Raw genomic sequence first — 14,059 nt, 5'->3', positions numbered from 1 at the left:
GCGCAATGCCGGGGGAACGCCAAATAAAAATGTGATTCACAATTTTAAAAAATGATATATATATATTTTTTTTTTTCTTCACATTTTCAAACAGTACATTTATATTGTCCAACGGGCCTATACATTTGGGTAAGGTTTTTTTCTCGACAGAGTAGCCTCGTTTTCACTGGCAAAAATAAAATGAAACCATCTAGTGTTCAGCGAAATAACAACACAATGTCAAATACAGGTAGCTTAGTCAAATATTGAACATCACAGTAACCACTACTCTCTCGCGGGAAACCTTCACTCTTGCGCAGACATTTAGAAACGAAACACGACGGTTTGAAAATAAGCCACGGGAGTTTTTTAGAGCGAGAATAAAGAAGACTTTCAAGTAGTAAGACATGTATAAAAGCATCAGATACAATTAATAAGAAGGGGCTAGAAGACTATGGTGAGCTACCGAGTGGCTGAGAGAGGCAAGCCCCACACTATTGTGGAGGACTAAATTCTTTCGGATATGGCTGGGACAATGCTGGGAGAAAATACCAAAACAACCACACAGACAATGACTTCATCAAACAACACTGTTTCTCGACGCATAAGTGACATGGCAGGAGATGTTTTGAAACAATTACTGCTTCACATATAAGCCAGTGAATTATATGCCTTACAGCTGGATGAGTCAACAAATGTGGCAGCTCTGGCACTGCTCCTGGTATATGTCCGTTACGTTTATGGGGGATGGGGGGTCAATTAAGGAAGACATCTTCTGGAAACCAGGACAACATGAGAGGATATTTTTAAAGCATGTTAGTGTTCAAATACTGGAGAGTTGAGACCAAATCACGGACGCTGGACAGAGTGGATTTCAGTTGTAACAAAAGACAGTTTTAATGAGTCAGAGATATCTTGTCCCGCAGTTTTACGTGCACGGACCTAGTTCACATAACTCGGCAAGGAGCCAGGTGAAAAAGAGGCCTATACAATGGTTACATACATTTTTATACATAGAATAAAGTAGGTGGAGTCTTGTCGTTTCGGTCTTCTTGACTGGTCGGAGGGTTGGAGGCGGGCCTTGCTCTAGCCAGAGCGGGCCCCATTGGTGCACAGCAAAAGTTCTTTGCTCTTGGGACCGGCCAGTTAGAGGGAGATGAGATGTGTGTTTATATAAGGAAGAGGGGGTCAGTCTTATGGCTGGGTGTATGTGTTCTTACGACGGAATGTCTTTGTTTATATGAGCTATGTGTATGAATATTTATATAACAAATCCCCCTCTTCACGTCTATTAGACGTGAAAACTATAGCAGAAAGGTGGCGGTTGCAATCGTGGGTATACATAAGGTGGTGCTCCTAACCTTGTCTGGTTTGCATGGTGGGTCTGTAGGTGTAGTGCTACGTTTGGGACGGGAGTGATTGGAGGGAGTGATATCAGGAAAGGAGTTAGGGACATGTGTAGGGGTTGGTGTATGTGATGTGGCAGGGTGAAATAGTTGTTCAATTAACCATGTGAAAGTCCTAGGGTTACTCCAAATATCAGTATGAATATCACAAATAAGGGACCAGATATCCCCAGCCTCACCCAGAGAGGGAGAAATTTCCCTCTAACTGGGCGAGGTTCCCTTCTCAGGGGAGGCGGAGTTTGATGCCGCATCACCTGAGGAAGGAGTGTCTTCATTTGGAATCGAATTTAGGCCGCTCAAATCAGCTCTGACTTCAGTCAGTGTTCTAGAAGGAATTGGGGCTGGGGTGCAATGTGTAAGGCGGTGTCAAGGTGTGCCTGATTTACCTTTGACCTGGACTGAGTGTGAAGTAACCTCCTTCACTTCGTACGGTCCAGTCCACCTGGGTTCCAGCCACTTTCTCTTGTGGACTGTAACCCTCACCCCGTCACCAACCTTTACCTTCAGTAGTGGCGTGTCCCCCGGCAGCTCCCCCTCCTGGACCTTGTGAACCTGGGTAGAGAGTGCTGCAGAGAGAACCGTCAGTTTTTTCACATAATTAGACATTACAATTTGTTGTACATCAAGGGCGGGCATATGACCTCCCTCCCTTGGTGGACCATGCATGACTCTACCAGTCATTATCCCATGAGGCACATACTTTAGCTATCTTAGCTTTTGCTTTTGGTTTGACGTTCCACCAGATTTTGGGATTGGGGCCTGTACACAGATCCAAATCTGTGGGTTATGCCAAATCTTTCTTCCACCTGTCTCAGGTGTTTGTTAAATGTGAGCCATTTGTCAAATTTGATTTGTCTTGGGATGCCATACCTGGGTATTAGTTTGGTTTGTAGCCACTTAAAAGACTGACCTAGCATCCTCCCCTTTTGTTAGTATTGCCTCTACCCATTTGGAGAACCTATCTACTATGACTAGGAGATAGAGTTTGCCTTTAGATACATTTTCGTGGCCCATGTCGGTGTAGTCTATCCTAATATCCTGAAAACATGCATTAGGTATTACGTATGAGCCCATTGGTGTTTGATATGGTGTCTTTGGGTTGTGTCTGTCACAACCATTGCATTCGTCACAAAATAAATCATCGTCATAAAATAAGTCAGTCATATTTTTTATGTGAGGGTGCCACCAGATGTGCGAGGCCTTTTTGGAGGGTCTTTAGTTTGCCTTCGTGTGTGGGGCCATGTGTTTCTCATAAAAGTTCTGGGTCCATCAGTGTGGCCTGCTTCATGGGCATGGGCTGAGTCTGTATAGATATTCAGTCTTTCCTTTTCCTCTGATGAGGACCTGCGTCAATCCGATGATTTCAGCTAATTTGGCCGATGCTGGTTGAGGGATGATGGCTGATTGAAGGGTGACATCACGAGGTGAGCTGTTTTTTCAATAGCTTTTGCTACTGCAGCAACGTATCTGGAGCATGTTGACTGTCCTACCTCAATGTGGTCAAGTTTGAAGAGTAGTACATCAAGACCCTTCTCTCCCCCTCTTGTTTCTGGAATACGACGGATGAGGTGAATCCTTCCCTTCCAGAAACATCCAAATGGAACTTGTTCTTGTAGTCAGGTGCAGTCAGAGCTGCTGCCGCTGATAGATCTGTTTTCAGGAGTGCTATGGCTGTTGATGCTTCAGCCGTCCAGGCCAGGGGTGCATGGAGGTTCCTTGATCGTACCGGTGCTGCCACCCCCTCTGGGCCACACCCAATGGTACAACACCTGATAGGTGGGGTCAGGTGCATCATGTCTTCGTCCCAGTCTGCAGTGTAGAGGAAGTCATCAGTTTCTGTTGCATTGAGTGTGCAATGGATCTCAGCTTGGGGAGTCTTATATGGGTGCAGAGTGTAGATTTGAGCTTTCAGTTGGTTGAACTTAAACTGGATGTGAGGGGTGGCAGGCCCTGTGGGTAGGCATTTTACCCAGTACACTTCTTGGGCTTCAGACAGTGTGGTCATCGGCAGGAGTGGCATCCTCATCATTCTTACTGGGTGATCAGGTGTTGAAGTGGTAGGGTTGGTTGTAATCTTGCTGCTCCTGCTGCATGTGTCTAGGAGAGGGTCCTCTTCCTCTTCCTGGTGCCCCTCCACGTCCTCTTCCTCTTTCTCTCCATTGCTGTTGCTGCGGGGAGAGTGGTTTCGTGCAATATCTGGCATAGTGACCGGGAATTCCTCAGTTATACCACTGGTAGTTTCCCCCTCTGTATGGTCCAGTGTAGGGGCCTCGTTGAGCCCGTTGCCGTTGCAGGATATACCGCTGTGGGGGAGGGTAATGGGGTGGTGGGGCTGCCTGCTGTTGGATCATCTGAGAGACAGTCTGTGCCACGATCTGAGTGTTCTCTGGCTGCTCCCCTTGGTCTTGAGTTTCTACTGCAATCATTTGTTTGGGCGTGATGGCTGCAGACATTTTATCTAAGTCGTCTGATAATGTGTATAATGCGTTATTTAGGTATATTCAATCCTTACTATGTGGTGTTTATTTCTATCGTTGTATGCTTAGCCTGTCCCTGGTCGAGACAAAGGGGGTTATCAGTATGTGACGCCCGCCACGTGTGTATTTCACCGGTATTTTATTTGAATTTGTTCAGCGATTCGTTTAGGTATTTTCTATAAATGATTCTGCGATTTCCTTTTGGAACAATATATCAGTGAATATATACGGTTCTATAACAATTTTCAGAGTAATTCTAGCTCTTTAGGAAATATAGATAGAATGTCTAGACAACTAAGAGTTGTTCAGTGAATTATTTAAATACTTTCTGTAAACAATTCAGTAAATTCCTTTATGAACTTATATCAGTAAATTCGAGCGATTCTATAGCAATTGTCAGAATAATTTTAAACTTTAGGCAATATCAACAGGAATGAAAAAAATGAAAATCAGTATTCCATTCGATACTAAGGTGGCTTTGTCTACCAGCACGTGTGCATAATAGCCCAGTTACGTATCCCAACCTACTCCGCGACAAACGTTTCTTTCAATTTAATTTCCCCCATCTCCAAATCATGGAATGTCAACTCTGGTTCATCTTATGTTTATTGTTTGATGTGCAATAGCCACATCATTCCCGATCTCTGTCTAGTGGAAGGCCAAACTTACATATCCTATATCTATTCGACTACACCTCTAACATAACCAATTAAACAGTTTACAACTCATTCAATAGGATCTTTTACATGCAGATTCAGTCGATCTATTAATTAACTAAATCTCTAAACACAACCAATTAAACAGTTTAGAACTTATTCAATAGGAACTTTTACGTGCATACTACACTTCTAAACAAAACCAATTAAACAGTAAGCACTTATTTAATAGGAACTTTTACATGCATACTACACTTCTAATCATAGGCCAATTGATAAAAAATAAAAATACAAATAAAAAATAAAAACGAGCAAAACAAGATCTCCCCGATCAATGTCTTAGGTTCTTATGTAAAAAATTTGGGCACCGATTCATACTCACGCCCAGTACTTTCTGATCAAAATTTGGTTTAGGCTATAATACAATATGCAGATTTCGATATAACGGGCTCTGCTCACCTTTATATAGAGCGCTCCGATCAGATTTCCTGAGGCAAGATGAATGGCTGGGGAAGTCACTCTTCCGTCTGATTTTTTAGCCGTGATCAGTCTCGTCCTCTCACACTAACTTATAATAGATCGAATTCGAGAACAACCAAACTCTGCTACCAATTCTGTTAGTGTTCAAATACTGGAGAGTTGAGACCAAATCACGGACGCTGGACAGAGTGGATTTCAGTTGTAACAAAAGACAGTTTTAATGAGTCAGAGATATCTTGTCCCGCAGTTTTACGTGCACGGACCTAGTTCACATAACTCGGCAAGGAGCCAGGTGAAAAAGAGGCCTATACAATGGTTACATACATTTTTATACATAGAATAAAGTAGGTGGAGTCTTGTCGTTTCGGTCTTCTTGACTGGTCGGAGGGTTGGAGGCGGGCCTTGCTCTAGCCAGAGCGGGCCCCATTGGTGCACAGCAAAAGTTCTTTGCTCTTGGGACCGGCCAGTTAGAGGGAGATGAGATGTGTGTTTATATAAGGAAGAGGGGGTCAGTCTTATGGCTGGGTGTATGTGTTCTTACGACGGAATGTCTTTGTTTATATGAGCTATGTGTATGAATATTTATATAACAAGCACTGGACAGCTTTGTGACATCCAATGGACTTTGGTGGTTAAGATGTGTTGTACTGTACTGATGGCGTAAGAGCCATGACAGAGAGACAGTGGAGTGGTAAAGCGCTTGCAAGCATTTGCTCCGACGCCACTTGGGTACACAGCAGCATCCACCGAGACACTCTTGCTGCCAAGGCCCCTGAACTCTCTTTTATTTTCTGCATTATGCAATGATATGGGCAGCGACCATGTAACGCTTTTATAACATACAGAAGAAGTGTGCTGGTTATCAAGGGACAAAGTATTGACACGTTATTTTTTTTATATTGAGAGACAAGTTTAAAGTTTTCTTTACTGACCATAATTTTCACTTGTCTGACCGTCTAGGTGATGTTTTTTCTCTCCTGAATGACCCGAGTCTAGGATTACAGGGACTCTCTGCAACTATATTCAATGTGCGGGACAAATTTGAGGCTATGGTTAAGAAGTCGGAGCTCCTTTCTGTCTTCATTAACAAGGACAACACACAGGTCTTTCCATCATTGTATGATTTTTCGTGTGCAAATGATCTCAAGTAGAGGTCGACCGATTATGATTTTTCAACACCGATTCCGATTATTGGAGGACCAAAAAAGCCAATACCGATTAATCAGACAATTTTTTTATTTGTAATAATGACAATTACAACAATACTGAATGAACACTTATTTTAACTTAATATAAGACATCAATAAAATCAATTTAGCCTCAAATAAATAATGAAACATGTTCAATTTGGTTTAAATAATGCAAAAACAAAGTGTTGGAGAAGAAAGTAATATGTGCCATGTAAAAATGTGTGCCATGTAAAAAAGCTAACGTTTAAGTTCCTTGCTCAGAACATGAGAACATATGAAAGTTGGTGGTTCCTTTTAACATGAGACTTCAATATTCCAAGGTAAGAGGTTTTAGGTTGTAGTTAATATAGTATTTATAGGACTATTTCTCTCTATACCATTTGTATTTCATATACCTTTGACTATTGGATGTTCTTATAGGTACTATAGTATTGCCAGTGTAACAGTATAGCTTCCGTCCCCCTCCTCGCCCCTACCTGGGCTCGTACCAGGAACACATCGACAACAGCCACACTCGAAGCATCGTTCCCCATCGCTCCACAAAAGCCGCGGCCCTTGCAGCACAAGGGGAATAACTACTCCAAATCTAAAAGCGAGTGACGTTTGAAACAGTATTAGCGCACACCCAGCTAACTAGCTAGCCATTTCACATTGGTGACACCAGCCATTAGGCTTATAGGCTTGAAGTCATAAACAGCGCTGTGCTTGTGAAGAGCTGCTGGCAAAACGCACAAAATTGCTGTTTGAATGAATGATTACAGGCCTGCTGCTGCTTAGTCAGACTGCTCTATCAAATCAGACTTAATTATAACACAATAACACACAGAAATACGAGCCTTGGTCATTAATATGGTCGAATCCGGAAACTATCATTTCGAAAACAAAACATTTATTATTTCAGTGAAATACGGAACCGTTCGGTATTTTATCTAACGGGTGGCATCCCTAAGTCTAAATATTCTTGTTACATTGCACAACCTTCAATGTATGTCATAATTACGTAAACTTCTGGCAAATTAGTTCTCAATGAGCCAGGCAGCCCAAACTGTTGCATATACCCTGACTCTGCGTGCAATGAACGCAAGAGAAATGACACAATTTCACCTGGTTAATATTGCCTGCTAAACTGGATTAGTAGTTATAACTAGTGATTATGATTGATTGTTTTTTATAAGATAAGTTTAATGCTAGCTAGCAATTTACCTTGGCTTCTACTGCATTCGCGTAACAGGCAGGCTACTCGTGGAGTGCAATGGTTAGAGCGTTGGACTAGTTAACTGTGCGGTTGCAAGATTGGAACCCCTGAGCTGATGATTGTTATGAAAACTTGAAATCGGCCCTAATTAATCGGCCATTCCGATTAATCGGTCGACCTCTAATCTCAAGCTTACAGACAATGTCAAATGTGATGTAGCGATTATGTGCGCAATTTTGGGTGCGCATTTATGCAGGTACTTTCCCAAAACAGACGACATAAACAACTGGATTCATTATCCCTTTAACACCCCGGCCATCCTGCAATCTAAGCTTGATGCCCTCAATCTCACACAAATGATAAATGAACCTACCAGGTACAACCCCAAATCCGTAAACACGGGCACTCTCATAGATATCATCCTAACCAACCTGCCCTCCAAATACACCTCTGTTCTCTTCAACCAAGATCTCAACGATCACTGCCTCATTACCTGCATCCGTAATGGACCTGCGGTCAAACGACCACCCCACCATCATTGTCAAACGCCCCTTAAAACACTTCAGCGAGCATGCCTTTCTAATAGACCTGGCCTGGGTATCCTGGAAGGATATTGACCTCATCCCATCAGTATAGAATGCCTGGTTATTCTTTAAAAGTGCCTTCCTCACGATCTTAAATAAGCATGCCCCATTCAAAACATTTTTAACCAGGAACAGATATAGCCTTTGGTTCACTCCAGACCTGACTGCTCTTGACTAGCACAAAAACATTCTGTGGCATACTGCATTAGCATCGAATAGCCCCCATGACATGCAACTTTTCAGGGAAGTTAGGAACCAATACACTACACAAGCAGTTAGGAAAGCTAAGGCTAGCTTTTTCAAACAGAAATTTTCATCCTGTAGCACAAACTCAAAAAGTTCTGGGACACTGTAAAGTCCATGGAGAATAAAAGCACCTCCTCCCAGCTACCCACTGCTCTGATGCAAGGAATCACTGTCACCACCGATAAATCCACTATAATTGAGCATTTCAATAAGCATTTTTCTACGGCTGGCCATGCTTTCTACCTGGCTACCCCTACCCCGGTCAACAGCCCTGCACCCCCCACAGCAACTCGCCCAAGCCTCCCCCATTTCTCCTTCACCCAAATCCAGATAGCTGATGTTCTGAAAGAGCTGCAAAATCTGGACCCCTACTAATCAGCCGGGCTAGACAATCTGGACCCTCTCTTTCTAAAGTTTTCTGCCGAAATTGTTCAACCTATTTTTCCTATCTTCTGAGATTCAAAGATTGGAATGCTGCCGCGGTCATCCCCCTTTTCAAAGGGGGTGACACTCTAGACCCAAACTGCTACAGACTTGTATCTATCCTATCTATCCTACCCTGTCTTCGAAAGCCAAGCTAACAAACAGATTACCAACCATTTCGAATCCCACTGTACCTTCTCCGCTATGCAATCTGGTTTCAGAGCTGGTCATGGGTGTACCTCAGCCACGCTAAAGGTCCTAAACGATATCATAACTGCCATCGATAAGAGACATTACTGCGCAGCCGTATTCATCGACCTGGCCAAGGCTTTCGACTCTGTCAATCACCAAATTCTTATTGGCAGACTCAACAGCCTTGGTTTCTCAAATGACTGCCTCGCCTGGTTCACCAACTACTTCTCTTATAGACTTGTCTGTCAAATCGGAGGGCCTGTTGTCCGAACCTCTGGCAGTGTCTATGGGGGTGCCACAGGGTTCAATTCTCGGGCCGACTCTTCTCTGTATACATCAATGATGTTGCTCTTGTTGCTGGTGATTCTCTGATCCACCTCTACGCAGACGACACCATTCTGTATACTTCTGGCCCATTGGACAGTGTGTTAACAACCCTCCAGACAAGTTTCAATGCCATACAACTCTCCTTCTGTGGCCTCCAACTGCTCTTAAATGCAAGTAAAACTAAATGCATGCTCTTCAACCGATCTCTCCCCGCACCTGCCCGCCTGTCCAACATCACTACTCTGGACGGCTCGGACTTAGAATACGTGGACACCTACAAATACCTAGGTGTCTGGTTAGACTGTAAACTCTCCTTCCATACTCACATTAAGCATCTCCAATCCTAAATTTAAATCTATAATCGACTTCCTATTTTGCAACAAAGCATCCTTCACTCATGCTGCCAAACATACCCTCGTAAAACTGACCATCCTACCGATCCTCGACTTCGGCGATGTCATTTACTAAATAGCCTTCAACACTCTACTCAACAATTGGATGCAGTCTATCACAATGCCATCCATTTTGTCACCAAAGCACCATATACTACCCACCACTGCGATCTGTATGCTCTCGTTGGCTGGCCCTCGCTTCATACTCGTCGCCAAACCCACTGGCTTCAGATCATCCACAAGTATTTGATAGGTAAAGCCCCGCCTTATCTCAACTCACTGGTCACCATAGCAGCACCCACCATAATTTGCAAATAAATTCATTAAAAATCCTACAATGTGATTTTCTGGATTTTTTTTCTAATTTTGTCTCTCATAGTTGAAGTGTACCTATGATGAAAATTACAGGCCTCTCATCTTTTTAAGTGGGAGAACTTGCACAATTGGTAGCTGACTAAATACTTTTTTGCCCCACTGTAGTTGATCATGCGTGGATGGGGTATCAGTCTATAACTTGGTCTGTCTCATCTGAGTGTCATAATGTCCCTCCATGCTATGATAGTAATTATACAGAATCTAGAGAGCAGGTTTTCTTCTTCTGCAGAAACACCTCCCTGTAGTGCAGGCCGTAATTGAGCTCACTGCCGTGAAGAGTGTTTTGACAGAGAGAGAGCTTGGATAAGAGATGGAGAGAGGCACATGTCACAGTGACTTTACAGAGTTAAAGTTACTGTGTTAAAAATACAACGTAACTGTAACACATGACTAAGGTGTACTTTTATAAAGGATTTTGAAACGATTAAACTGTGAATTATTTGTTTATTTTAAATGACAATGATAATTGACTTTATCCTGTGCTCTTGTGGACTAGTGAATGACATCAAGGCCATTGCTGTGGTGTGAATAAGCAATCTCTTTGATGCTGTTAATGTGTGCGTCCCAAATGGCACCCTATTAACTATGAAGTGCACAACTTTTGACCAGGACCCAGCCCATTTGCTCTGAAAGTTCTAACCCTGTCCCTCTCTCCCTGAAAGCTCTAACCCTGTTACTTTCTCTCTGAAAGCTCTAACCCTGTTCCTCTCTCCCTGAAAGCTCTAACCCTGTCCCTTTCTCTCTGAAAGCTCTAACCCCGTTCCTCTCTCCCTGAAAGCTCTAACCCCGTTACTTTCTCTCTGAAAGCTCTAACCCTGTCCCTTTCTCTGTGAAAGCGCTAACCCTGTCCCTTTCTCTGTGAAAGCTCTAACCCTGTCCCTTTCTCTGTGAAAGCTCTAACCCCGTTCCTCTCTCTCTGAAAGCTCTAACCCTGTTCCTTTCTCTGTGAAAGCTCCAACCCTGTTCCTCCCTCTGTGAAAGCTCCAACCCTGTTCATCTCTCTGTGAAAGCTCCAACCCTGTTCCTCTCTCTGTGAAAGCTCTAATCCTGTTCCTCTCTCTGTGAAAGTTCTAACCCTGTTCCTCTCTCTTTGAAAGCTCCAACCCTGTTCCTCTCTGTGAAAGCTCTAACCCTGTGGTGTTCTACCTGTCTCTCGCTCCCAGGTGGCTCTTAGGATCAGACCCCTCAGTGATTCTGAGCAGGAAGAGGCAGCCACTATTGTAGCCCACCGATTGGACGACCAGGTGAGAGGTTGTGTGTGTGTAACACATGAGGATGTGTGAAACGTACTCCTTAGCCTGAAGTGTCCCGCTTACGTCGCCTCATTAACTAGCTTTTGAGGTGGCACGATCGGGTTAAGACGCATGATGAAGACCGTCACGTGTGTTTGTGAGGCAGAGGTACTGAGTCAGGAGAAAGTGGTACTCGCTAAGCATGATGTGCGTGCTCGCGTCTGTTTCCATTTCAGGCCTCTCTCTCACATCCAGTCACACATTTATAATGTATCTGCAGGTGCATGCACTTTTCAGTTATCACAGTATGGCTGGTCTAAACCAAGTGCTGTGGATAACTGTGTAAAAAAAAAATATATATATATATTTTTTTGTACCTTTATTTAACTAGGCAAGGCAGTTAAGAACAAATTCTTATTTGCAATGACGGCCTAGGAACAGTGGGTTAACTGCCTGTTCAGGGGCAGAACGACAGATTTGTACCTTGTCAGCTCCGGGATTTGAACTTGCAACCTTCCGGTTTAGTAACCGAGTCCAACACTCTAACCACTAGGCTACCCTGCCGCCCTAGGGTGTGTGTCTGTGTGTGAGATGTGTGTGTGTCTGTGTGTGTGTGTGTGTGTGAGATGTGTCTGTGTGTGAGACGTGTGTGTCTCTGTGTGTGTGAGACGTGTGTGTGAGATGTGTGTCTGTGTGAGACGAGTGTGTGAGATGTGTGAGACGTGTCTGTGTGTGAGATTTGTGTGTGTGTGAGACGTGTGTGTCTGTGTGTGAGACGTGTCTGTGTGTGAGATGTATCTCACACACGTCTCACACACATCTCACACACAGACACGTCTCACACAATGACAATGACACGTCTCACACACAGACACGTCTCACACACACGTCTCACACACACGTCTCACACAGACACGTCTCACACACAGACACACACATCTCACACAGACTCACACGTCTCACACAGACACGTCTCACACACACGTCTCACACAGACACACATATCTCACACACACACACACACATACACACACACACACACGTCTCAAACATCTCACACACAGACACACACGTATCTCACACACGTCTCACACACGTGTGTGAGATGTGTCTGTGTGTGCGATGTGTGAGACGTGTGTGTGTGTGTGTGTGAGAGATGTGTGTGTCTGTGTGAGACGTGTGTGTGTGAGACGTGTCTGTGTGAGACGTGTGTGTCTGTGTGTGTAAGACACATGCGGATGGCTCTAAGTGTTGTGCTTCCATCCACTGGGTGGCTCAGTGGGTTGTTATAGCTTAGAGAGTGACTTCTCTGATAGAGGAAGGAAATTGGAATCCTTCTGAAGAAAGGAGGCAGCCAAGACAGTTCTGTACTGTAGCAATGGAGGACATGATGTGTGTGAAACAGCTTTGTGCTGTAATTGAATGCTCCTGTCATTGATGTAGCCACAATTTGAGACCCACAATTTATCATTCTGACACTATTATGAACATAGAGAATATTATTGTGAATTTATTGTGTTGTCAATATGGAGAACATCTCAGATAGCCTTTAACAAGTCTTCTGGCCAGATCACACACCTGACCTGAGGTATTCAGTCTCTATGGAGTTGGGAGTTGGCGTGCGTTCTATTTCCATTCAGTTCATGAATTTTCCTAATTGAAAAGCATGACCCAGGAATCTGTGATATGCAGCACAGGGAAAATGCAGTGCTCCTATTGGGTCATTGGGGAGCATATTTATCTGGAGCCAATTAGAAGCCTCCAGGTGTGTCCCTCATTGAGACCACTTGATGGTGATGAGGAGGAGGGTGAAAATGATGATGACGGGTATTGTGACTGATTTGGATGAGGTTGTCCAAGTCTTAACGGGTGATTTACTGTAGGGACTAGGCAGCTGTTCTCATGTTTGGCTTGGCATGACAACATAAGGACTTGGCTAGAGACCAGAAACAGACCAGCATTCAGGCACAGGCTTTGATAACATGGCCTATTCTGGTGAAAGATTTGATATGGCTCACATCATAGAGATCCTTTAAATGGCATAAGTGAGTGATATGATCTCTATGGTTCTCATAATAAGTCTGTCATCACTCATTTGTTGTTAGTCTTGGTGGAGATAATCTGCCTTAATTGTGAGTGAGGGACGGAGACCTAGCTTTCTGTCGGTCTGCCTGTCTGCCTGTGATTCTCAAAAGCAATTCATGATGTCATGATGTCATCACCAGGAGTAGGCTAAGCATGTGCCCAGTGGGATGGTGTATTGTTGCTGACACTGCCTAGAAGAGTGTACAACAGTTTGCCTCCTAATCCATGCACCTTAGTTGGAGAGTGAGGTTGTGACAATGTTCCTTTCCCTTTACAACAGCTCTGTCAACATTGTTGGTGACTATTTTCTCATTGGTAGAATAAAACAATATCAACTTGACATACATGGTTGATGTTATGCTCTACAAAAACAAAGGTAAGGTGAAAGAATGGAAACACTTTGTGGTGGTTCTGCGTAGAGTAGTACACTCACACCTCAAATCACCTTTCCACCCCCTAACAAACACATAAATACACTGAATGGCTGACGGACTAAGTATAAAGCACCCTCCTCCTGATTGTGTCTGTGCAACAGGCACCATATGACGCCCTCTGCTCCCTCCAGATATGTCATGCTGAGACCGATTAGGTTGGTGCTGGTGGCTGGCCTGCTCCCACCACCCCTCTCTCTCTTGCTTTCTCTCACTCTCTCTCTGTGGATGAGCTCACTGAGGGGCTTTAGAGGGAAGCTAAGCCTGCTGCCTGCCACCTACTCTCTGGAGCTTCCCAGCCACAGCCCTACTCTACCTAGTTCACCTGTTACGAGGATAGCGAGCAGAGCCATTTCTGGAGGTGAATCCAGTTCCTCCTGTCTGTCATG

The 14,059-nt window shown here is 44.0% G+C and overlaps 1 protein-coding gene across 2 annotated transcripts in view; it reads left to right on the top strand.

Moving 5' to 3' along the window:
* Positions 1 to 14,059, top strand: part of LOC110503027 (kinesin-like protein KIF19) — a 76,325-nt gene that overhangs the window by 698 nt on the left and 61,568 nt on the right. For both annotated transcript variants that reach the window (XM_036960747.2, XM_036960746.2), the window contains exon 2: positions 11,086 to 11,166. In XM_036960747.2, the coding sequence (XP_036816642.2) occupies positions 11,086 to 11,166 (81 nt within the window). The remainder of the gene's footprint in view (positions 1 to 11,085; positions 11,167 to 14,059) is intronic.

Source organism: Oncorhynchus mykiss, chromosome 23, assembly GCF_057628025.1.
Source record: "Oncorhynchus mykiss isolate SJ-2025 chromosome 23, ASM5762802v1, whole genome shotgun sequence".
Classification (NCBI taxonomy): Eukaryota; Metazoa; Chordata; class Actinopteri; order Salmoniformes; family Salmonidae; genus Oncorhynchus; species Oncorhynchus mykiss.
This window is presented reverse-complemented; position numbering and strand designations above follow the sequence as displayed.